This window comes from Hesperophylax consimilis, chromosome 26 (assembly GCF_061612785.1).
Source record: "Hesperophylax consimilis isolate HC1 chromosome 26, BYU_Hcon_1.0, whole genome shotgun sequence".
In the NCBI taxonomy this organism is placed as follows: domain Eukaryota; kingdom Metazoa; phylum Arthropoda; class Insecta; order Trichoptera; family Limnephilidae; genus Hesperophylax; species Hesperophylax consimilis.
The window spans coordinates 15,197,727-15,224,684 of record NC_142861.1 but is presented as its reverse complement, the minus strand read 5'-3'; the positions used below and the strand labels follow the sequence as shown (position 1 = coordinate 15,224,684).

Below are 26,958 nucleotides of genomic sequence, written 5' to 3'. Positions count from 1 at the left end.
ATTGCGAATTTGGCACAACTGTTTGCGCATGCAAGTCGCTGTCGTACGGATGCCACACAGTATACATGTTTATGCCGAAAAAAATTGCACAAACTAATTACGCTTGCAAATCGCTGCATGTAGACAAATCTTTAAGGAATTATACAAATCGTCCAAAGAAATGTCACTTGATCTATTGTCCGAATTCTTTCTTCAATCTTTCTTCAGGCCAAAACTAACAAACAAATTGATGACAGATGAAATGCCAACGGATCAGTCAATAAAACAAACGCAATTCAGAATCCTTTAGGCTTTATACACATTACGCTATATTATGAGCGCATTAATCTGTGAGTGGCATATACGTATTATATGTTGGGATTACATACTACGCTTTAATCTTCCTTATGAGAGGGGGTCAGATCAATTGGGGAACTGCCGCGGAATACCATTTATTTGAATGTGATCTGTCACTTTGACAGACGACAGCCGCGTAATTGCGGCGCTCCGTAAATTGTTCTGACCACCTCTCCTGCCGTAGGAGAGGGGGTCGCATAATTTTCAAATATCGCCTGGGTAGCAGATCACAGCGCGTATCTTCGCAACGCTAACACTTATAACACATAATCTTTTTAGGTGCGACAGGTCTGTATGGGATTGTATGGCGAGCGATATGGAGTTATAAAACGCTTTGAACTTACAGCGTAATCTGTCACCCCTTTCAAGCCATATTTCGAATATTAAATAATTTTCTTAAGACCGCCTAATGCGGGTAGGTAACGGAATAATTTATGTAGATATTAAAATCGCATTGTGGCGGGAAGGGGAAATTGTCATGTAACTTTGTTCCGCAGCACCGAGCGGACGTTGGTTAAAGTTTCCCTAATATTGTTGTGTGCACAGTTAAAACATTTTCCTGCGTTTATTAAAAGTACCTACCGAAAAAATTATCATTTTTCCTTGCAACCTAATTAGTTTTCTCGTTGTGAAGGACTTTTATTGCGTGAAAACCTGGTGATATTTTAGCAAATAATTTTTAAAAAGTATGTATAAAATTTCGTATTTATTTTGTTTGTAGTGACTTTTCTTTTGATTGGTTTCGTTTATATTTTAGAATGCATGATTTTGAAGATAATTTTTTTTAATTAATTTCCGTATTATATTCGCAAATGCCATCTGTGGGACTATGCCATTTTCGATTTTGGGTAAAGGAGATTTTTTTTAGCGAAAACATAAAATCTAGGTAAATTTAAAACTTTTTGATTTGTAGTCACAATTCTCTAGTAACCTGCCCCCAGGAGTTTGACCTTGAACATTTCTTATGAACGATTCAAGCTTAGATATAATATTAACCAGATATCCTGTATCCGTTACATCTTTAATCTCTAAATAGTAAGTAGTTTGTGAGCTTAGTTCTTCTAAACTACGCAACAGATTTTGATACGGTTTTCACTTCAATTTAGAGAATTTCTCCCGAAAGGTTTATGTACAGGGTTTTCCAATAAGAGGTGTTATTTTGATATTCAATCGTAAAATATCAATGGTTTTGTTGCTTGTGTGGCACGTAGCGCCGTCTTGTTGAAAGTAAACGTTGTCCAGATCAATACCATCCAATTTCGGCCATAAAAAATCATTAATCATCTCTCGATAGCGCAACCCATTCACCGTAACTGTTGCTCCAGCCTCATTTTCGAAAAAGTAAGGTTCAATGAATCCGCCGGACCATAAACCGCACCAAACAGTCACACGTTGAGGATAGAGAGGCTTTTCAACAATAACTCTTGGATTATTATTTTTCGGAATAACTTATTGAGTAAAACCTCAAATTATAATATTTAAATACTGAAGACAATATTAGTGATTTTTTCAAACGAAAATCTGAAACAGAAAAATCAGAAAAGGAAACGGTCACATCTGGGACTCGAACCCAGGACCCTTGTCTTTCCGGGACAATGCTCTACCAACTGCGCTAATGGGACCCTATCCTCATCGGTCACTTTTAACTGTATCATACTTCGAATAAGAACTATCAACGTTGTCTTCATTTTTTCACCGCACATTTTTATTGGCAACTATCTTTATGTATGATCGCAAGATTCAACCCGAACTAAATGCAATCCTAGACAGCGTCTTATAGATAAACCTATCTTATTGTTTTTATTTTATTTTTAATGTGCGACATCTATTGACTTTTTCTCCAAGTCTAGAAAATGAATTATTATTTTTCGGAATAACTTATTGAGTAAAACCTCAAATTATAATATTTAAATACTGAAGACAATATTAGTGATTTTTTCAAACGAAAATCTGAAACAGAAAAATCAGAAAAGGAAACGGTCACATCTGGGACTCGAACCCAGGACCCTTGTCTTTCCGGGACAATGCTAGAGGTAGAGCATTGTCCCGGAAAGACAAGGGTCCTGGGTTCGAGTCCCAGATGTGACCGTTTCCTTTTCTGATTTTTCTGTTTCAGATTTTCGTTTGAAAAAATCACTAATATTGTCTTCAGTATTTAAATATTTTAATAACTCTTGGGTTTTCCGAGCCCCAGATGCGACAATTTTGCTTGTTGACGAAGCCACCGAGGTGGAAATGGGCCTCATCACTCAAAATGATTTGCATTTGATTCACTCAAATGAATTTTAATCATTTCAATGCGTTGTTGAAGCGTGTATTGTTCCATTTTTATTAATGGCGTAGTTTCTACTTGTCAAATGTCAAAAAATTACATCTTCAAAAGTAACATCTACCGAAATAGCGGGCTATTCAAAATAACACCTCTTATTGGAATACCCTGTATATACCTAATACATGCATATTAGATTTGTAGAAAGTAGAAAAAAGTCAATGTCTTGTAATAGAGGCGTAAAAAATATGTTTTTGTGCGCTTACATTGCTGGCTAAACCTTATGAGATGCATCAAAACAATGTACTACGGAATTGTATATATCTTAAAAAGATCTACTGAAAAATCCAGGATGGCAAATGTCTATCTCTTAAGGATAACCTCCAGCAACTAGTCTAGTCTCTAATAAAAACAATGAACCATGAAAACTTTTACAATTTCTTTAGCTAAGTGAGGAGGCCAGTCCCAATGGCGGATCCTTCACAGAACTTGGCGCCCCCGGTCATGGAGAAGCACACGGTGCACTGGTTCCGCAAGGGGCTGCGGTTGCACGACAACCCCTCGCTTCGTGAGGGGCTGCAGCAGGCCAGCACCTTCCGGTGTGTCTTCATCATTGACCCCTGGTTCGCCGGGGCATCTAATGTGGGCATCAATAAGTGGAGGTAGGTCAAAACAGATTGCTTCTTATTTGGTACATGTTTATCTCGGATTAAACAAAACTCCAGCTTCAACAAACACTTGAACTTTTAAGGCGATGCCATACTTAGTAATGCAAAAGCACGTGTTTTTGGTTTGAAAATTTGGTCGCCTAAATTATTAAAGCATCTAAAACATTTCTATGTTTCAGATGCTTTAATTAAATACTGCGAGTAGAATACATCTTGGCCTTTGAAATAATCGAGTATTTTTTAGATAAGTCTTTTTATAAGCCCAGAAAAAAATAGTGTAAAGGACTATGAAAACTGCTTTAAAGTTCAAAATCTCCTACTTACGAACCCATTTTCGGTTATGATTTTATTGTATAATGTGGAAAATTAAGTCATTTATAAAATGATCGAAAAAAAAAAATTATATATATATTTAACAAAATAAAATAAAAGGCACTTTTTGGCCATGTTTTTTTCTTGCATAAATCAAAACAGGCGGATTGTGTTAAGCGGGAATTTAAACCTTATCGCCATCTACGTAAGGGGTGTTATTGATAACGGCTCAATTTAAAATATTACACAACGTAGTGCATCGCCTTAAACTAAACTAACTGCATCGGCCGTGCAGGAGAATTTGTATGAAGCGCGATGTATACGCGTAACACGACGTAAAATGAGCCGCGCGAGATATGCTCAGTGTGTTTCCGCTTTAAGGCTGAGGATGGTATCACGCGTACCGTCGATCGACCGACGACGTTACACCGACGAGCTGGTCCGATGTTCATCGTACAAATCGCGTGACACGACAGATCTTAATTCATTCGCCTACATAATAACGCAGGCTACCGACATTCGCGTCGCAATATTCAAGCCTATTCATAATTTTAATGCGCAATGTTTACCTTATTAAATAATTAGATGCACAAACACGATAGATAATAGATATATTATAGTTGGGTAAGTTAGCTAAGAGCTTCACAGATGCACTCATAGAGGGCAGTACAAAGAGCTTGCTTGGAAGTCCGCAAGATGGCAGCTAGCAGCCAGTAGTCGCTAGGGCCAGTTAGGCTGCTTACAGACAAACATGGTGTTTGGAGATCTCATTTAGCCAGCTCCTAGTTAGGTCTACCATCGAAGTCACTCTTGCAATACGCGAAGTATTGAATAAATCCCTGATTTAATATAAAGAACTTATTCTCTAAATCTCCTTCTACGACGAGTTGTTTGTGGGAACACAACAATTATTATTGTTGTTTGACAGTATTTGACACATGACTTGAGATGACGAAATATATTTTGTATGTAATCTGCATAGTTTACATAGTTCAGCTACTTTATTCTGTACCATTTTCCCATCTCAGAAGGCTCCGAGAGGCGTAAGACGAATGGGCTAGAAAAGTGTGAACCAATATCATGCAATATATTTATATATATTTATTAGATACTAAAAAATATAATCATAGAATAACGAATCTTTGACTGGTCCAATTGGCGAGGTTTCCCGTTTCAGGACAATCAAATTGATAAGTTTAATTGTATTGTTTGTAATTTATATTTATAAAATAAAATAAATAAAAATGCATATGAAGTAGGTAATGTTACACAAATACATTACAATAAACTCATATCATTGGAGAAAATTTTTAATACGCCTTTAAAAAAACTAACCTTTGATTCAACTTAATGACAATAAACAACAACTTTTTGCGTTTAAAATAAGTTAAAGAAAATAGTACTATTTAATTTTTATTGAAAATATTGCACAAGAGTCCCAACTTTTCCCAACCGTCTGAATCCAGTGGGACTATTTTTTTTTATTGTTGATACATTATTTTACAATATTTCATATTTCAATTCAGTAATGTTGGCCTCACTGGGTTGTTTACCCGTGCTGAGGCCCCCATTTTATAATATAAGAATATATACATTTAAAAAAAAAAGAAAAACAACATTAAAATAAAGATAAATTTAAACTAAAAATTAAAATATAATTATCACACTAAAAGAAAAATATTAAAAGAGAATGTAAATCGGCATTTATAATGATATATGTGTTTGTGCGTGTTGCGTGTTTTATATATTTTTTTGTGTTGCGTGTATATGTTTTATTCTTTTATTGTATAGAATTTTGGTAATATTGTCTTTTTGTTCTTTAATCCATTTTTTTTATTTTGTGTTTGAACTTATTTTTATTTTCCTCAATTTTTGTTTCAAGTGGAAGACTGTTGAATGCTTTAATAGCGTGGTATTTATGATGTCTTTGTCCAAAGGTAGTGTTTACCGTCGGAGTTTTTATGTTTTCTTTGTACGCTTGTCTGACCGGTCTATTATCTATTATTGCATCCCCAATTGGGGTATGTTGTGAGGCTGAAGGAGGGGAAGGAAATGAGAAAGAGGCTGGTGGGGAAGTACCTGGTTATTCAGATCTGGTCATCAAACACCTCCAAAGTCATTTCAAGCAACGTTTTAATTCTGAATGGTGGTCTTACACCAGGGCGATACTGAGAGTATATTCCACTCTGAAACGTGTCGCAAGTATACTATATATTATTTTAAACGAATAAATTGTGAAATAACACAAATTTGGCATATAAAATTTACTTGCGCAAGCCGGGATTTAACCCGCGACCTTCGAATTGCTAATCGAAAGCCTTACCCTCGACCAAGAAAGCCTTCAAAACAGCCCCTGGTTGTGTGCTTCGTGTTTTCTTTTGTTAGGTTGACAGTGCCGGCAGTACCTACAAACAAACGCAAATTTCACATCGATGTTCTTCAAAAGTGATGCGTCAGTTAGCATATTTTTTCGTATATTAATATATTTACGAAATTAATATTAAATAGTACTATTTTCCATAATCGTAAATGCAAAAAGTTGAATAAAACGTTTTTTTAAATGCGTATTAGAAACGATAGTCGTAGGTAAATGTTTACCTTGATTTCATAAACTCTTAGATCAACAACATCATCAGCTGTAGGCAGACTAATCTAACCTAACCTAACCTAACCTAACCTAACCTAACCTAACTACTCGGGTGATTGTAGGTCAGTATACGCACGCTGGATACAGGCATGCTAGCACATCTCTAATTTCATGCGCGATGGAGGCTGAGATGGAGATCCCGTAACAAATAAAAAACGAACTGCAATTTTATTTTTGCAAAGCGGCGAACTTGCATACCACAAGCACTAGTCGCTGCGATAATGCGTAATTGGTCAGAGTCTTTCGTCGCTCCATTGCGCCATTATCATCGCGAAAACATCAAGATGCAAAAAAACAACAATATCGAACGCACGCGTTAACACTAGCAAAGCTCGATCAGACATGCTACGCGACCTCCAACACTCTCCGTCGAGATAAAAAAAACGAACATTTTTTATCAAAGGGTCCCCCGTTTGATTTTTTTTTTGGCACAATTTGTCGAAAATCAAAGGGTCCTTTGACAATCATAAACCCCTTTGATTTTGGCCAAAACAAACGGAGAAAATTACCGAAAATTTCCGAGGGTGAACACAATGAAACACTTAGTAAACATTAATACTTATTATTGCCATTGGTAAGCATAAAATCACTTTTTAAATTCAGTGCAACTGACATTTAAATTGAAGAAAACATATAATTCGCTTTTTAAGGTATTCACATCTAGTAGATTTCTTTCGTCAGTCCACACATTACTCATTACTCATTACACTAAAAACTCTTTCTACGAAGGCATTGGAAAACGCGGGAAAACTGCACACATATTGTACCCGCCAGAATCGCTCACGGCTTTTGCTGTATAAATTATCTCGTGAATGAGGTATATATGTCGCGTATTTTGTCCGGTTTTCCAAAATTTTCTAGATCGTTTCTAGCCGTTCAAAAACCCGTATTGTCCGGTCCAAAACCGGACATCTGGCAACCCTACTCACACCGCATGCTGTTGTCACACGAAAAATTAAACGTTGTTAGATCAAATGACATGCTAGATACTTATACATACAGGGTGTATCGGCACGTACCCGACAAACTTCAACCAGCTATTCCTTAGCACATTTGGAGTAAAAAATGTTATGGGCACTTTGCTGTCCGGCAACATTTTTTTTTAATAAAAAATTTTTCATTCATATTTTCACCACATGTCACCACTGTTTTATCCTTTGTCAAAGTTTGAAAACCCATCCGGCAATATTTTATTCGAGTTTCGTTGAATAATGTACGTAAGTACCTACATTGGCGCGCTTTTACAATCACAACGAAATGGTATGACACCATTCGTCTCATTTTTAACTATTTTTATTTAGTGTGTATGAAAGAGCAAAGATGCTTTTTGACACACTTGCTAATAACAGCTGTTGAACACGAGAAACAATGCCAATGACAGTGACGGAGTGTGGATTTTTTTAAATTTTTTTGTTTTTAATTGAAAAAAAATGTTACCGGACAGCAAAGTGCCCATAACATTTTTTAATCCAAATGTGCTAAGGAAAAGCTGGTTAAAGTTTGTCGGGTGCGTGCCGATACACCCTGTATAGAACACATGCCATTGGGACGCTGAAGACCGTTACTGGCATGCTTTTGAACGAGTTACTAGCGTGTGTATCTGCGGCTTTTTACCCTGAATTCCATAAGTCATACGTTCCGTATACCTTTATAAAACATGAATTTTACGTAAGTTGAATTTGCGTGGTAATTAAAAACCCCGAACGACATTCGTGGCGCTTCATTCGAATAGCTGAATAACCTCGAACGAGGTTAGAGACAGTCAACGAGTTAATATTTATTACAAGTCAAACAATGCCATTTTCGCATAGTTAGTTATATACCAAATATTGGAACTAAAATTTTGTGGTTAGATTTAATGTCTAATTTTCGTGATTTTCCTTTACGCGGGTACCTACCACGTAAAGGAAAACGAATTAACGTTTTACGTAACTGTTACATAGTCGCGTATTACATAACACTGGGTGTAACCGTAGTTAGAGATTATTTCTGGAAAATTTCGAAAGGTTCGGACCTTGGGGATTAATATTGAAACCGCCAAATTCAATAACATAGGTTGTAAATGTAAACCCAATTTTGTTTCTCCGTTACACAACAGCAACACGACAGAAATAGACTTCTGTTTTTGTGGGATACAATTAACGAATGTGGGTGAACCATTTCCCTTTTCAATAGAATCCGGTCGACATTTTCTTTCAGAAAAAATGTAACAATTTGAACATGTCAAATAAGACCGAAGTGATATCACACAACATTATTAAACTATATAATTTTATCTGTTTATTACCGGTGAGTGGTATATTTATGATTACCGGTTTGTAGTCGAGTGACTGCGTCAGGTCCTCACCCGAACGTCGTGTGCTTAATTCCTCTGCTAACAATCCCTACACATAAATAAACCACTCACTAGATCAATATCTTCGGACGTTTTGTATAAAACAAATTGTTCCCAAACAACCATAGATATGCCAATATATAGACAGTCAAATTCTCATTCGGAACCTACTTATTATAAATATACCAATGAAAAACTCTGAAAACTTATTCCATAGACTTTCAAAGTTTTTCTTTGGTGGATATAGTTAGGCAATCATACGACGTCACAATATTTCGGTTCCAATTTTCAATCGGATTTATACTCCCTGCCTACATCACTGCACACGCAAAATTTTCCGCTAATACTGATAGTAGGAGTTTTTATATTGTAAAGTTACTCGCAACGCGGGAATGTTTGTCTTTCTTTTAAAAAAAATCGGGTTGTCAGGTAGGTACCTACCTACTTTATTTTTATTATCTGGTAGTGAATGCCGGAGAATAGTATACAGGGTGTATCGGCAAGTACCCGACAAACTTTAACCAGCTATTCCTCAGCACATTTGGAGTAAAAATGTTATGGGCGCTTTGCTGTCCGGTAACATTTTTTTTCCATTAAAAACAAAAAATAATTAAAAAATCCACACTCCGTCACTGTCATTTGCATTGAATCTCGTGTTCAACAGCTGTTATTAGCAAGTGTGTCAAAAAGTGTCCTCGCTCTTTTGTACACACTAAATAATAATAGTTAAAAATGAGACGAATGGTGCCGTGCCATTTCGTTGTGATTGTAAAAGCGCGCCAACGTAGGTACGTACGTACATTATTCAATGAAACTCGAACAAAATATTGCCAGATGGGTTTTCAAACTTTGACAAAGGATAAAACATTGGTGACATGTGGTGAAAATATGAATAGTTTTATTACAAAAAAAATGTTACCGGACATCAAAGTGCCCATAACATTTTTTACTCCAAATGTGCTAATGAATAGCTGGTTAAAGTTTGTCGGGTACGTGCCGATACACCCTGTATATCTACTGTCAGTATCGCCCTGGTGAAAGATCAGCCGTGTTTAATGACCAGATTTGACTAGCTATGCACTTCCCAACTTTCTTCTAACCCACCTCCTTCCCCTCTATTTCCTTCAGCCTCACAACATACCCCAAATTGGAGGAACCACTGTCCCACTAACTCCGGGCAGTGGAGAGCAGTTGGGACTCTTGTGCGATGTTCACATCAAGAAGCGGAAAACATTTTGAATATTTTTTTATGAAAAGTATGAAAAAGAAGATTTTTTCAGTTTTCCATTCAAAAGATCATAAAAATACCAACTGTTCGTTCGGAATATAACGTATAAATTAACTTTTGACTGCTATTATCTAGGTAGGTATATTATCATATGCTTATTCCGTTACGCACATAGGAAACGAAATCTTATTTTCAAGATTACGAAAACTGAAATGAACGAATTAAAAAACATTTATGTAGGTACCTACCTACCTATTAATTTAATAAACGCCACCTCCCAATACAGTAAAGTACGCAATGTATAAAAAAAGCATAAGATTTAAATAATATAATTATGTATTATCCTAAAACCTCTAGAATTTTTTACATCAGGAATGGCATTTTTTATAATAACGGGTTTTCCAATAAGAGGTGTTATTTTGATATTCAATCGTAAAATATCAATGGTGTCGTTGCTTGTGTGGCACGTAGCGCCGTCTTGTTAAAAGTAAACGCTGTCGAAAAATTAAGGTCCATTGACTCCGCCGGACCATAAACCGCACCAAACAGTCAAACTTTGAAGATAGAGAGGCTTTTCAAATCATTAATCATCTCTCGATAGCGCAATCCATTCACCGTAACTGATGCTCCAGCCTCATTTCCGAAAAATTCAGGTCCATTGACTCCGCCGGACCATAAACCGCACCAAACAGTCAAACGTTGAAGATAGAGAGGCTTTTCAACAATAACTCTTGGGTTTTCCGAGCCCCAGATGCGACAATTTTGCTTGTTGACGAAGCCACCGAGGTGGAAATGGGCCTCATCACTCAAGATGATTTGCGTTTAATTCACTCAAGTGAATTTTAATAATTTCAATGCGTTGTTGAAGCGTGTATCGTTCCATTTTCATTAATGGCATACTTTCTACTTGTCAAATGTTAAAAAATGACAACTTCAAAAGTAACATCTACTGAAATAGCGGGCTATTCAAAATAACACCTCTTATTGGAAAACCCTGTATTAGCACTGGTACACGCAAAGGTCACGAGCCGCCACCATGTGTATGTTATGTTTATGTCATGGTTATGTTATTTTTATGTTGTGTTTATGTTATATTTATATTTCATTTATGTTACGTTATGTTTATGTTGAATAATCATCTGTATGTTTATATTCTGTCATTATCTGGTTATAAGAAAAAAATATAAATTACTTATGGCCAATGGGTGAAAGCCAAAATAGATAATATAAAAATGAATAATTATCTAGCATTTTTCGTAATTTTCCGTTAGAATATTAAAAAATAAATATGGTGTGTAATTTTCCAATGCACAAAGGAGTCATATCATTGGGAAGTTCAATTGGAAAATTTATTAGAATTTATTGGGACCCGTACTTACCACAATTTATTATTTAGAGTGAACGCACGATTATACGATCCTCGTGTATAGAGGATGGTTCATAGTTTGTACTAACCTTGCTCAAAGTTTTTTTATTTATTTTTGGCCGAAACCGAAGCCCGCCATCAACGACTATGAACGGATTTCTTTTGGAAATTGCTGACATTGGAAACCTCATCTCCCTATGATTTTACTAGCTAGTGTATTATATTTTATATGAATTTTTTGCCGAGTAACATATTTATTAACGAAATCATCAATACAATTTATTTATTCTTGAAGGTCAACTTCTTTTTGAGAGAATTTGTCTCTTCAGCTTCTCATCTTCTTATTGATACATAAACACGCCGGACACTTCTCTAAAAAAAACTTTTGTATCAGGTATAAGTTTTTGAAATGTTCCATATGCTGGTAATGTTTCGTTTAATGGTTTTGTTGGTTAGTTTTTTTGTAATACTTGCAAAGGATTACAACGCCCAAGTTTTATCGTGAAATCAAATGGAAAAAAAATACTTCGCAAGCTCCCTATGTTTTTAACTTAAGGCGATGCCATACGTAGTAATGCAAAATCATGTGTTTTTGGTTTGAAAATTTGGTCGCCTAGAAATGTTTCAGATGCTTTAATTAAATACTGCGAGTAGAATACATCTTGACCTTTGAAATAATCGAGTATCTTTTATATAATAGTATAGCGCCCTTCGTGGCAGCAGGACGCGTCCTAACGCTTCCTCCAACCGCTTTGTGTTTTTTTTAGTATTTTCCAGGGAAATGAGGCAACATCCCTTTGAAATTATTTTTAAAATCAATCAATCAACATTTGAACTTAAATAAAAATAAACTTAATAATTATTAGAACTTTATAATATGTGATTTGAGTGCAGTGTTTTAAAAGTGAATAAATAATCGGAAATTTGCTCAAAAATATTGGACATTCGAAACGAACGGCGATCGGTAAATGCACTCCAGATGTTTTCAACAAAATTCTCGGAAACTGGGCAAGCTTGGCCCTGCAAGTTTTTTTACTAAGCCCAGTATAATTTATTACCCAACCGCCGCCTTTTATTGCGGACAGAATGCACCACTTCAACAATTACCAGGAACAGGATTACATGGAGATAAATTATGGACTTGCCGAACGTCACAGCAGTGCTGCCAGGGTCTCTTATCTATGTGAGGTGTCAGCGCTTTATTAGCAGCAGACACATACCTGGACGCTGTTGTTGGACGCGGTGGACTCTCTTACTGCTGCAGCTGGTCCAGTTCCTTCACCACTTAGGATTCTCGCTGCAGAGCCTCCATCTTCTATCTTCGTAGAACGTCACAGCGGTGCTGCCAAGGTCTGGTATCTGTGAGAGGATAGTGTGTCAGCGCTTTATTAGCAGCAGACACATACCTGGACGGATGACGAACCTCGTGCTGGCACTGTTGGTGGACGCGGTGGTCTCTTTCGCTGCAGCAGCTGGCCCAGTTTCTTCACCACCTAGGATTCTTGCTGCAGAGTCTCCATCGTCTATCTTCGTGTCACCTGTTCCTATACTACATTTTACTTAACTTAACTTCACTCTATTTTTGTAATATTTATATTTTCTGTAATACCTGCATCAACTGTAAAGCGCCCCTGAGGTGATATCTCACAAAAGCGGCGCTATACAAATTATCCAATAATAAATAAATAAATAAGTCTTTTTATAAGCCCAGAAAAAAAATAATGTATAGGCCTATTTAAAGTTCAAAATCTCCTACTTACAAACCCATTTTCGGTTATGATTTTATTTTTTAATGTGGCAAATTAAGTTATTTATAAAATGATCGGAAAAAAATTAAATATTTATGCCTGAACATCCACAAAATACAATAAAGGGCACTTTTTGGCCATGTTTTTTTCTTGCATAAATCAAAACAGGCGGATGGTGTTAAGCGGGAATTTAAACCTTATCGCCATCTACGTAAGGGTTGTTATTGATAGCGGCTCAATTTAAAATATTACACGACGTAGTGCATCGCCTTAAAATTTGGACGTTATAACACGTGCACTGAGTAACCACCTCGTCCGGCCAATAGTGAGACGCAAAAGGACACTCACACACTTACACAAGAGTTTAAAGACAAGGACTCCATAAAAGTGTTAGTAAGGATCTTATTATCGTGCATTCACTCTACATGATATTGATAAAAGAGATGGTGCAAATAATATTGCTGTATTTTCCAAGAATGTGATCGACAAGTACTATTCTCTTTTTTTCCTACGCAATACTGTGACCGATAGAGGGGGGGGGGTTGAACCCCCTAAATCACCACTTTATATACGCCATTTTACTGTATACTATATATTATGACTGATATGACTTACTGTAGACTTTAGACCTAAGACCGAGAGATTCATGACTTGCAACTCACAACCGAGAATCTGGGGGTCCGAGATCGTTAATTTTATTAGCTGAAGTCTTTTAATCAATCGTTTAATGTTATCAGATTTCTCCTTCAATGCCTGGAAGACCTGGATCGCAGCTTGCGCTGGCTGAATTCGAGGCTGTTCGTTGTGCGCGGGCAGCCGGCCGACGCACTGCCCAAGCTGTTCCGCGAGTGGGGCACCACCAGTCTCACCTTTGAGGAGGACCCCGAGCCCTACGGTCGCGTGCGAGACCACAACATCATCGCCATGTGCAAGGAGATTGGCATACAGGTGGTCTCCAAAGTGTCGCACACGCTCTACAAGCTGGACAAGTAAGGCACAGATGTCATTGCTTCAATACTATAGTAGAACTCAACTATCTAATAGTAGATAGCATCGATAAAACCTTTTTCAATCGACCGTGCTAGATACCCAGGCATATTCAAGGCCGGCCCTAAGCCAAACGCTGCCTGGCGCCAGTAAAATTTTGGCGTCCCTTGTCAAAACTAGTAAGATGCCTAGGTAGGTGATTACTGTAATCAATAATATTCGGAAGATTTGTATTTTTGTGTAGCGCTGTTTATGTGAAAAATAATCTCAAGGGAGATGTTTTAGAACTGTAAGGTGTTAGGTTAGGTTAGGTTTAATAGCCTTGGCAATTCGGCGCCCGTAGGGGACTGCTCCAGCATAGAGCCAGCCCTGGGTATATTCTCCAAAGTGTAGCACACACTCTTCAAGCTGAACTAGTAATATACCTACCTGCCTTTCATTTTGCTTTTGATCGTGATCTTCTTTAGTTGTGGCGACCAATGTGTCCAAAGCATCTCAGAATATATTGACAGCTTGTTTTGAATGCATGTCTCTTCTAGACTAATTGATATTTTGGCTCACCTGATTGTCTCATAGAATCCAACTTTCTCGAGGGAGTCTATTATCGATTTTCTTTTGCTGATTAAGTTAGTGTTCATGTCAGTTACGTCTTGAGGTAAGAGTTAAGCTAGTATTTTATTGTAATTCCAGTATAATAGAGAAAAACGGCGGCCGCGCACCCCTCACGTACCACCAGTTCCAAACCGTGATCTCGGGCATGGAAGCCCCCTGCGCCGCTGAGGACTGCATCACGGTGCAGAATCTGGGACTCGCCATCACGCCAATACAGGAGGACCACGACGAGAAGTACGGAGTGCCCACGCTGGAAGAATTGGGTAAATTATATCTACTCTATTTGAAAGAATAGAAAATAATGTCCACAACACCATTTTCCAGGTCGCGATTTCAAGTGCGGAGCGAAAACAAACTATTAATATTCTACCTATAGTTCGACCAAGAACAAAATTACACGTGGAATGCTATGGCTTAAACGTACCTGAAAACTTTAGTTCAAGACACCACCACTTCAGTTCAAAACAACTGTTCAAGATACCACACGGCAGAACAGTTGTTCTTGCACATGGCAAGAGGAATGATGCTATTGAATTGAATTTTAGAAACAGTAGATATTTTTAATTAATCTTTAAATAAGCTTAAGGCGATGCCATACGTAGTAATGCAAAAACATGTGTTTTTGGTTTGAAAATTTGGTCGCCTAGAAATCTTTCAGATGTTTTAATTATATACTGCGAGTAGAATACATCTTGGCCTTTGAAATGATCGAGTATTTTTTAGATAAGTCTTTTTATAAGCCCAGAAAAAAATAATGTAAAGGCCTATGAAAACTGCTTTAAAGTTCAAAATCTCCTACTTACGAACCCATTTTCGGTTATGATTTTATTGTATAATGTGGAAAATTAGGTTATTTATAAAATTATCGAAAAAAAATTAAATATTCATGCCTGAACATCCACAAAATAAAATAAAAGGCACTTTTTGGCCACGTTTTTTTCTTGCCTAAATCAAAACATGCGGATGGTGTTAAGGGCCTTCCTTACTAGCGATCTCAATCGTTGTATGAAGAATCATGAATTGTCAGATTCAAACGACAATCTAAGTTATTAATCGTCAAAATATCGATAATGTAGCCACGCTAGGCTATCATAAATACATTTTTCTGTCGAGATATATGTTTTTACTAACAATTTATTTTCGTTAAATACTATATAATGAACATTGAAGAATTCTCCTACTCATTCGGCTCTATGAGGTGGCCGTGAATGCACGCTTTCTACGGTCCGTCGTGTCAATATTTTTTCAAAGTTCGAAATTCCGCGTAATTATTACACTTCCATGAGACGTTTCAACAATATTCCACTCTATGCGTTGCGCGTAGGGACTATAATAGTGTGTCGCCTTTTTTTATGTTTCATCTGTGCGTTTCCGTCGAAGCTGTGTAGTGTCAAATAGTATTATTAAGAATCAATTTATTGTTAACATTTTTTTGGGTTTCTAGGTAATAAACAATTTAATATTATTAAGAATTAATATATTGTTAACATTTTTTCGGGTTTCTAGGTAATAAACAATTTCATATTATTAAGAATTAATTTATTGTTAACTTTTTTTCGGGTTTCTAATAAATATAGTAATAAACAATTTGATGTTTTTAAAATATAAAAGTATATAAAATATTCCAGCACTTACAATAAAATAAAAGAAGCACATCGTATAAAAATGTTTCAGTCGAAAAGATCGAATGCCGAAATCACTTACTTCGAAATTATTGCAAAAAACTTAAATCACTGTTAGAAGTATCCCTTAGCATTGAGGAAGATTGTGTCAAGCCGTATTTTACGCCTGAGAACGGCTGTACTTTGTGCAATAACGTACCGGAAGACTTTGAATTAGGAAAAATAAAACAGTTTTATTTGGATATATTGAATGGTCCAAAACATGTATTTGGAGACCACTCACTATGCAAGGAACGGGCATACTTTTGCAAACGGGATACTGGCGACACTAATTACGTACCCAATATGACTTCGAGCTTGATAATGTCAAGAAACGCTTTTACAATTTTTGCATGCTACCCGAATTAATTGATCCTCGACACAATCGCTGCATGCCTATTAGAAATCCTGAGTATTTAGAAAAGTGCATAATAGCGAAAAGAAACAAAGTAAAATTGGTTTCAGCTAAAACCAAAACATGTAAAAAGGAATTGTTTCGAAGAAATCAATAACATTTTATTTCATTGAAGTGTCTTCAGAAGAAATTTCATTTATATTCCCAATGTATGTAGTCCACATTTTTAGAAATAGGGAAAAGGAAGGTTGGAAAGTTCCTGGCTATTCAGATCTAGTCACTAAACAACTAAAGAAACAAACTACCTTAAAAAATTGAAAATTAATAGTATTATTACTTCAATAGAAGAGAGTCCAAATATAATTACTAATCATATAAATTACTTCTTCAGTGACATTGGTCCAAGCTTCGCTAGTAATTTGTGCAGTGCTAATAAAACTATTGAGATGTGTCTGGTGAATGATTTTAAATCTGAACTTCACGTTACAGGGGACAATTTTTATTTTAAACCAACTAGCATTTCTGAAGTCACAAATGTGATAAATGATTTAAAAATGTCTTTCTCGTGCGGTATTGATTCTTTAAGTGTTATGGTGTATAAAATGCATGTATCCGAATTAGCTTGTCTCATATCTCACTTTGTAAATACAGGAGTTTTCCAATAAGAGGTGTAATTTTGATATTTAATTTGACCGGTCAGTGGTTGAGTGGGCATAGCGCTTGGGTCTCACCCGAGCGTCGCGTGTTCGATTCCTCGGCTGGCTAAGTCCTCCATCACAACACAAGCAACATTTTCGGCTTTCTGTGGTGGTAGTAGGAGATTTTCAAACATTGTTGGGTTATTCGTAACCCGGGAATGTTTGTCTTTCTTTAAAAAAAAAAAAAAAAAAAAAAAAATCGTAAAATATCAATGGTTTCGTTGCTTGTGTGGCACGTAGCGCCGTCTTGTTGAAAGTAAACGTTGTCCAGATTAATACCATCCGATTCCGGCCATAAAACATCATTAATTTTTTTTCAGTAGCGCAGTCCATTCACTGTTGTCCATTCTATTGCTCCAGCCTCATTTTCAAAAAAGTAAGGTCCAATGACTCCGCCGGACCATAAACCGCACCAAACAGTCACACGTTGAGTGTAAAGAGGCTTTTTAACAATAACTCTTGGGTTTTTAGAGCCTCAGATGCGACGATTTTGCGTGTTGACGAAGCCACCGAGGTGGAAATGGGCCTCATCACTCAAAATGATTTGCATTTGATTCACTCAAGTGAATTTTAATAAGTTCAATGCGTTGTTGAAGCGTGTATCGTTCCATTTTATCAATGGCGTTGTTTCTACTTGTCAAATGTCAAAAAATGACAGCTTCAAAAGTAACATCTACCGAAATAGCGGGCTATTCAAAATAACACCTCTTATTGGAAAACACTGTATTAGCTTCGAGAGTGGGATGTTCCCTTCTCATTGTAAGAAAGCTAAAGTAATTCCCCTTTTTAAATATGGAGATCGTCTAGATGTTAATAATTACAGACCTATATTCTTACTCCATACTCTTTCAAAAGTAATAGAGAGATTAGCTATGTCGAGATTGGTATCATTCTTAGAAACATATAATATACTCTCTAGCAATCAGTTTGGTTTCAGAGAGAATACAGGAACAAGTGATGTAGTGTTGAGGGTATTGTCCAAAGTCAAAGTCAAACATGAATACAATGTCCTGAAGGAGCTTGCAGAACTAGAAAGCATTACCATAGAAAAGTGTGGTCTTTTCATACATGAAGAGTATCCTAATGGGTGCGACACCAGATGGAATTTCTTCTGAATACACCATGATTGAAATTAAATGTCCTTTCGCAGCACGCAGCATGCTCATATAAGAAGCAGTAAAATCCAAAAAAATTATGTTAGCAAAAATGGAGAAATTCTGGTAAATACATCTCACGATTGGTTTTACCAGGTTCAGGGCCAATTACATGTAACAAAAAAAGCTATTTGTATGTTTGTTGTATGGACTGAACTCGGATAAAAATCGAAAAAATTTTACGGGATGACGAATTTCGGCAGACTAATATGGTTGAACAGCTGAATCGCTTTTACAATTTTTGCATGCTACCCGAATTAATTGATCCCTGACATAATCGCTGCATGCCTATTAGAAAACCCGAGTAATTCAAAGTGCATAATACCGAAAAGAAGTAAAGTAAAATTGGTTTCAGTTAAAACCAAAACATGTAAGAATTTTTAAGAAGATCAATAACATTTTCATTGAAGTGTCCTGAAAAGAAATTTCATTTATATTCCTTATGTATGTGGTCTACATTTTTAGAGATAGGGAAGATGGGGGGTTGGAAAGTTCCAGGCTATTCAGATCTAGTCACTAAACATATCTACGCCGTTCTCAAGCAACTTTCAATCCTGAATTATGGTCTCTCACCAGGGTGATACTGAACGTATCTTCCACTTTTGAACGAGGTACAGATTCATTATATGTAACTATATAAAATTTATTTTAATTCTGTAATATGACATACTTATATAAATTAAATTAAATTTGTTTTGTCCTCGCCGGCTTTTGAACCCGTGACCTCAAATTAAACTATACAATTTAGTATTAACAGTGCCCCGCCGCACTGGGAAACCAGGCTGGAACAAAGGGAAGCCTTTTGTAACTCTTTATAATTGTATTTATCAAAAAAAAAATCCAAATAAAAAGTTATATTAAATGTTGTTACTGAGAACCTCCTCCATGAATCAAGCTATTGTAATATTGCATTACATTCTAAAATATATTTTAACATAATTTTCATAATCACAATATCTTTAATTAATAATAATTTGTTTTGCTCTGTGCGTGTCTTGTATTGAATGGAACGCACCGGCCAGCTGCCAGGTGCAGCGAGTTAGATATTCGAATTCGCGCTAGAAACATTTAGTAGCGAGGGCCGTTAAGCGGGAATTTAAACCTTATCGCCATCTACGTAAGGGTTGTTATTGATAGCGGCTCAATTTAAAATATTACACGACTTAATGCATCGCCTTAAACATTTTTTGTATTTGTCTTCCCAAATGTTGATATTGTCAAAATGAAAAAGTTTTACCTTACAATAAAACTTATATTATGTACTTAGCTTTATTTAAAACCTATATAGTGAGATAAACATTACCATTTTGCAGCCAAATCGACGTTTCTTACCAAGTTCGTGTGTAATTCTTAGTTTAAATCTCCCGCCAATGTCACCTGCTAGTTCCTAATGCATCCTTCCGGCGGCGCCAGTAGTGGGGACGCCATCAATGATGCTATAATTTCATGTTTCATTAGATCTCATCAGGCAGCCCTTGCCTAGGTTTTAAATAAAGCTAAGTACATAATATAAGTTTTATTGTAAGGTAAAACTTTTTCATTATGTAGCATAGGCTTTATTTAAAACCTATAAAGTGAGATATTGTTTGTTATCGCCTGGTGACATTATGCTAATGTGAATCAAATATAATATTTAAATTTATTTGCTAAAAAGAAAATAGGGGCAAGATTTCCAGAAATCAGCTAACCAGTTACAGAGGTTGAAAAAGGTCAGCAACAGATGGGTCGGTGTTGACTCGGCCAGCCGATTCTGCAATTTCCCTTCTATAGAACCTGGCAAAGGTATTGGGACTTCTCCAGTTACCACGTGACAGTATATCGTCCAGCTTATAATTCTGCAGCCAGTTCAGAGATGCCACTGCTGAACGGATGCTGCCAGGTGGATCCTCTACACCAGCATCCCTGAGGACTGTCCTAATCCAACCTGCAATTACTGCCCTGGAAGCCGCTTTCACTGTCCCACAAGTTGTAATAAATAGGCTAGGTAGTATCGCCTGCGCTCTCCGTTCCTTTGACAGTTCTATGACCTTTTCCGTCCAATAGACAGGGTCTATGTTCCTAGACTCCGAGCGAGCCAGTCTCCACCCTGATTGTTGCCAGTCTGCCGAATCTGTCTTGCCACCAAACACTGGCCAAATGGAGATGCCTTCACTGTCCACTGACAATCTTTCAGCTGTGCAATGGAGCAATGTGAGATCGTGGACTCGGCGCCCTGATGCCAAAAGCAGGATGGTGGCTGCTCTCCTTGATGCTTCAAAGAGAGTAATATGTTGAGGCAAATTCTTCTCCAGCCATGATGATACAATCCTCGGGTCCCAAATGGGGGGTTTTGAAGGCCTTAATCTAGCTAAAGATATCCCTTTTAATATCTTCTTCACTATCGGATTGGAGCTCAGCTCTCTATTGTCTTCGGGAGAGCCTAAGGTACACACCACTGACTTGTGAACTAAAATGGTACTCAGCGATAGCTTTTCTCTGATGTGTAGATCGGCTAGGAACCTGGCTAAGTCTTCAGCTTTGGGACGCGTGGCATGGAGCTGATTCTCTGACGCCCAGCGCTGCCACCTCCGCCATGCCGGAGCATAAGTGCGAAGGGTGGAACTTCTCCACCCGGATCTAAGAAGTTCCTTCTGCTGACTTGACCATCTTGTTAGGTTTTTGTCCCACCCCCACAAAGCCAAATCTCCAGAGTGAAGGACTCTACTTGAGGAGGGGGGTTGTTGGTCCTGGTGTCTATCAGTGCTTCTCCTAGATTGTGAATCGTAAGAGGTGGACCCAAGGCCCGACACTTCAGATCCGCTCTCCAAAATGCCCTTTCCCAACGAGGAGCCACTACCAGGTATAATCCCCTTGCCCTGTTCAGGTGGCAAAGAACCCTCGGCATGAGGCACGGGGGAGGGAAGATCCAAGCCAGCTGATAGTCCCAGTCCCTGCTCCAAGCATTGTGGTAGTCTGCCTTGTCGTCCTGAAAATCAAGAGAAACATACCTTTGAACCACATGCGCTGTCCTAGAGCCAAATAGGTCTATCTCGGGTCGTCCCCATTTTCTGAATGCTACCTCTGTGAAAGAGGGTAGCAGGTGCCATTCGGGTACAGCACGATGACGAGATAGACAGTCCGCTACTTCATTGAAACGACCGGGTAAGTATTGTGCTGTCATGGAGACACAGTGTTTATCCAAAACATCTAGCACTAGTCGAGTACAGCTCAGGAGTTGAGTTGACCTGGTACCACCCTCCTTGCGGAGATAAGATACGACAGACCTGTTATCCGACTGGATCAGAAGACCCGAGCCAGATAGCTCAAGCGCGTGAGGAGACAAGGCAGCCAACACGGCGAGCATCTCCTTTACATTGGAGTGAAGATTCAGCTGGTCATCAGCCCACACACCGCTGAGAAGCTTTTCGTCCAGCTGGGCACCCCAACCCTGATCAGAGGCATCGGTTGTCAAGTAATGCTCAAACAGCGGCAGATGTATAGGTGACGTCAGGGTGAGCGATCGAACCCACCATCTCAATTCCCGAGCGGTAGCTGCCGGAATTGGTGATGACTCCCAAGGGTGGTAGTGTCTGAGTCCTAAGCACCCTTTCTGTATGTGCCGGCTGTTGAGCCTGCCTCTTGGAACTGCAAAACTAGCAAAGTTTAAAGAGCCCAAGAGGCTGCGCCCCTTATCTAGTGACCACCTACCCGTCTGAATAAAACCCTTTAACAAATAAGATAGGGCTGAAACCTTGTTCTGAGGGAGAGACTTTTCATTAGTTAGAGTATTCCAGCTGATGCCAAGAAATTGAACTTGTTGTGATGGTTCTAATATTGACTTATCAAATTGTATATGCCATCCCAAGCCTTGCAAAAACTCCACCATTTCAATAGACTGGTGTTTTAAAGTAGGCAGGCATTGGTTTACTAATAAAAAATCATCCAGATACACTAGAATTCTCATCCCTCTCTTCCGCAGTTCCTGCGCTACCCAGTTAGTGAAGGTTGCGAATGCCTTAGGTGCGGTGGCCAAGCCAAAGGGGAGGGATGTCATCTGCAAGAGTTCATTCCTATAGATAAGTCTAAGGAAACATCTATGCTGCTCACTCACAGGTACATGAAAGTAAGCATGTGTGAGGTCCACTTTAACCATCCAGTCATTCGGTTGTAGAAAAGTAGGAACTCGATAAACGTTTACCAGACGAAATTTACTGACAGTCAGAAAATTGTTTAAATACTTTAAGTTAAAGACCGGCCTCTTTGAGCCATCTGATTTGGGGACCAGAAACATGTTAGAAATAAATGAGGGAGTGGCAGGTGCCGACTCTAAAACCTTAAGGGCTTTGAGTTTTTCTATTTGTTCTGTCATTGCCACAGAAGTCTTAGTGGCGAAAGGGGAGTTAAATAAATCAATATTATTATTTAGTGGAGGTTTTGATGAAAATGGAATTCGGTAGCCATCTAACATCTTAAGGATGATAGTAGGGGCACCAAGGTTCCTCCACCTACCTGCGAATGAGCGCAACTGACCCCCTTGAAAAGAGGGCCCGCTGTTAAAACCTCTTACGGTCTGGCTTCCCTGCTCTTTCCTTGGGCCGGAACCTACCTCGGGGAGGGAAAGCTTTAGCGGCCCTACGGGCTGGTTCTGGACCTCGACTCTCAGGGTGCTCCCTTCTCGCGATGGTTCTCCCCTGCTGTACTCTAGGACGAAAGGGCTGCGAGTTCTGCACAGTCACAGGTTTAACGGGAGGAGCTTGTCGCGACGTGCTAGGCTGAGGAGCGAGGCACTTCTTCACTCCCCCCAACTTATCCAGCTGGGCCGACAGGAGGTTCGGGTCAAAGAGATATTCCGATGTGGGCGGAATCTTCCGTAAGGCATCTCGGACGTATCCGTCGCTGATGCCTCGCAATGCCCCCTCTCGTCGATACTCAATGTGGCTAGCCCGTTTTCCGCAGACCATCTGCATGATGTCTTTGGACACCTTCTGGGACTCAGACCCCGCCGCGAAGAGAGACTGCACCTTCTCGAAAAGAGTGGAAGTGCTCAGCTTCGTGCCCGGTTCCGCACTCCAGTTGACCAGCTCCTGCAAGGAGGCCTTCAGGAGATCAGCCTGCAGGGAAAGAGCATTGGTCAGGGAGCCGCAGAAGGAGTCCGTTGACGTACTGGCCGATTCCTCCTGACCTAGGCGCTTCAATTCAGGGTTTAATGCCAACATTGAGAAGAGAGGGGTTGCGGCATACGACTTCTGGATCTCGAGGTAGCGGACATTGTTCCAGTTGGCCGTCCCCAGATGCTGAAGGAGCTCCACTTTTCTCACCCTCCCTGGGTCGGCCGATGGTATCTTCGGCTGCTTTAGGTCAGTTGTCCACTCCCCGAGATCCAAGTCGCGAGACGGCTTATTCGGATGGATGAGTCCCATTCCCAAATCTCCTGCCAATTCCTCCCGAAGCGACGCAGGGGTGTCCAGGGAGATGCTGTCCTCGTCATCGTCATCGTCATCCAAGGCGCCACGGACGGGAGCCTCCGAACGCTTCTCTAGCAGCAGACGCAACATTTCCTGCATCTGGGACATCTGCTGTGTTAACAGGTCAATTCGAGGGTCGGCGGGAGCTAATTCGCAAACCCTCTGCCTCTTGGCCTTGTCTTCCGCGCAGACCCTTGAACGCTTGCCCCGCGTGTCCGTGTGGATCACCTTCATGACTTCCGCCCTCGAAAATTCGGCTTCCCCGCTCTTGGAACGTTCGGAATCCGACATAATCAAGAAAACACAAAGAAACCACAAAAAACACTAAACAAAAACACACGAAACTCTAATAAATCGCAATTTTACGGAGTTCGAACAGTCACACTGTTAATAACCTCGAAAAAAAATGTAAATTTTGCGCAAATACTGAAAAACAGGTTATTTTAAGGTATTTGATGTTTGTAAACAAACCAAACGTGTTTGACCTTCGCAAAATAAATGCTAATGAAACATGAAATTATAGCATCATTGATGGCGTCCCCACTACTGGCGCCGCCGGAAGGATGCATTAGGAACTAGCAGGTGACATTGGCGGGAGATTTAAACTAAGAATTACACACGAACTTGGTAAGAAACGTCGATTTGGCTGCAAAATGGTAATGTTTATCTCACTTTATAGGTTTTAAATAAAGCCTATGCTACATAATAAGACATCTTGATGAATAATCAACTAACTAACGTAACTGGATGAATAATCTGTCATACAGTAAAAAATAAAAATACCATTCCCTAGCGTCGTCATCCAGAGTGGGGCTCGGGGCAGGAGCTAACAACGAATTCTAGTTAACAACTAATAAATCACACCCTTTTTGCGCATGGCAAGAGACATGCATCTGCGTACCTTCTTTCCTTGCAGTCTACCTATAGGAGGACATGCCTATAGTTTGACGACGATTACATAACGATTCTTGAAATGTTGTCAGGTTTCGAGACCGACGGGCTGATCCCGCCCATGTGGGTGGGCGGGGAGAGCGAGGCACTGGCCCGCCTAGAGCGCCACCTCGAGCGCAAGGCCTGGGTGGCTTCTTTCGGCCGTCCAAAGATGACGCCACAGTCGCTGCTGGCGAGCCAGACGGGGCTTTCTCCATATCTGAGGTAAGTGATATCTGAGTGCTTAGAAGACTGCTTTTGACTCCAATCGGACATTAATAGAATTGTTGACTGGAGTAAACGGAATCGGATTGAATTCAATGTTTCATTCTTTCTTTCACAAGGGCACGTCATACTTGGTTTTACCGGTATACCATGAATGCCCGAAGTTTAAAACGTGTCTCCACTATGAAAGATCTTGACATCATGTTTGATAGTAGGCTGACATTTCATACTCATATCGAAATGGCGTGTAGTGCTTCACTGAAAATGCTGGGCTTCGTCCTATGCGCTGCGAGGAATTTTAGAGACACCCGGGTTCTCTAAGTACTATACATTGCGTTGGTTAGGAGTAGGCTTGAGAGTGGGTCGGTGGTTTGAAGCCCACATCAGGTGAAGTATTCCCTCATGTTGGAGAGAGTGCAGAAGAAATTTCTGAGATTCCTCTACCTGAGGGAGTATACCTACTGACTTTCTCTTGGGCATGCTCGGTATGAACCATCTACGGGTCAGAAGAGATGTGCATATTGTATCACACTTCTTCAAACTGATTTGTGGATGGTTTGAAAATCGGACTATCATGGAGAGTATTAGTTTCTATGTTCCTGATGGTTATCTCCGTCACCGACAGCAAAGACAGTTTTATCTCCCGGCCTGCAGGACTAACTTGCCTGCAGGTCATGCCGGTGGGGAGAGCAGTCTTGCTGTTGAACAGAATCAATTCGGATATCGACATATTTAGCATCGGTGAAGCTCCCTTTAAAAGGCAAGCTCTATTGATGCTGGTATAGTTGATACACCGCTTACTTATTATGTAATAACATGTTACAAATGTACTTAAAAACGAATTAAAATGTAATTTTGTAATTTTTTTAAAGGAAAAAACTAATTGAATTGAATTGAATTTGCTTATATGTATTCACCTTAAGTTTTTGAGCATTGCGGTCTTTATGATCTACCGTCCATGGATTCGCAGCGTTTCTTATCTGTGTCACAAGAATCCGTCTTGTTGGAAAAACACTATTTTCTTAGTCAAATTGGATATTTTCAGATGTATTTCGCGGCTCAAACTTTGCATAAATGTTTAATTTATTTCGTTACAGCTTTTATAATAATAAAATCAAATAAAAAACCAGCTGAACTGAGTATTCAGCAAAAGTATTCAGTCCCAACGAAAATAAATGTTTTAACAAGAAGAGAAATAAATCACAAATTTCTTGGTTTTCATGAACAATCCTTCGCGAGAGGGATAACACATTCAAATATGCATCTACAAAAACAGAAGAATGGTTTGAGACTTGACTAGATGTGTTATTTTTTACAGAAAACATGATAAACATCTTCTAATTGGACATATTCACCATTATCGTCATCATCCTTCTTACGTCCTACATCCCAGAAAGAGATTCAGCCTACTTCACAAATGATCTCAATGTGTTTGGATCCCTCGCCATCCCCTTCCAGTCTTAATGCCTTCCCATCTTGCTCCAATCCACCAGTCAGTCCACCTCTTCCTCGGTCTGCCTCCAGGGCGCTTCTACGCCCACTTTATCATGCTTTTCAGTGTCCTGTGATCTCTCAAATCTTCAGAAGTCTTTTCTCCACTATACCACCATCTTCATAGGGGTCAAGTCTGTCCACTGTAAAACCGGGGATGGTGTGAAGGATTCGGAGGACCACCTTCTCGTCCCATTGCTCACTGCTACCATGGGAATGTGTGTGAAATAGCCTTTTCTTCTAAGTTCTTCTCTATAAATGCTGTCTCTCTCCACTAGCATCAAGAAAAAGAACAAGCTGCCTTGGATGAGAACACGTCAACGTTTTGGTATGTACATATAAATTTATATTGTGCTGTGTAGGGACAGTCGGGGCTTTTAACTTTTTATTAGTAACTTCATTTTAAAAGAAGTAAAATCTTGACGTGACAATCGATAGAGGGACCCATCTGGTCCTTAAAATGGTTCTGGAAATGGTTGGTTGCCCTCGACA

The 26,958-nt window shown here is 39.0% G+C and overlaps 2 protein-coding genes across 2 annotated transcripts in view; one reads left to right on the top strand and one right to left on the bottom strand.

Annotated features, from left to right (window-relative positions):
- The window catches only part of LOC149411176 (cryptochrome-1-like), a 44,883-nt gene that overhangs the window by 8,812 nt on the left and 9,113 nt on the right, over window positions 1–26,958 (top strand). Inside the window, exons 3-6 of the mRNA XM_089647321.1 lie at window positions 3,052–3,267; window positions 13,647–13,898; window positions 14,587–14,771; window positions 24,804–24,975. Coding sequence (XP_089503447.1) covers window positions 3,074–3,267; window positions 13,647–13,898; window positions 14,587–14,771; window positions 24,804–24,975 — 803 coding nt within the window. The 5' untranslated portion in view covers window positions 3,052–3,073. The remainder of the gene's footprint in view (window positions 1–3,051; window positions 3,268–13,646; window positions 13,899–14,586; window positions 14,772–24,803; window positions 24,976–26,958) is intronic.
- LOC149411177 (uncharacterized) lies at window positions 19,817–24,111 on the bottom strand. The gene is made up of 2 exons (XM_089647590.1): window positions 22,962–24,111; window positions 19,817–21,341 (listed from the first exon to the last, which is right to left on the bottom strand). Exons 1-2 carry the CDS (start codon window positions 24,109–24,111, stop codon window positions 20,068–20,070), a joined length of 2,424 nt encoding a protein of 807 aa, XP_089503716.1. The 3' UTR covers window positions 19,817–20,067.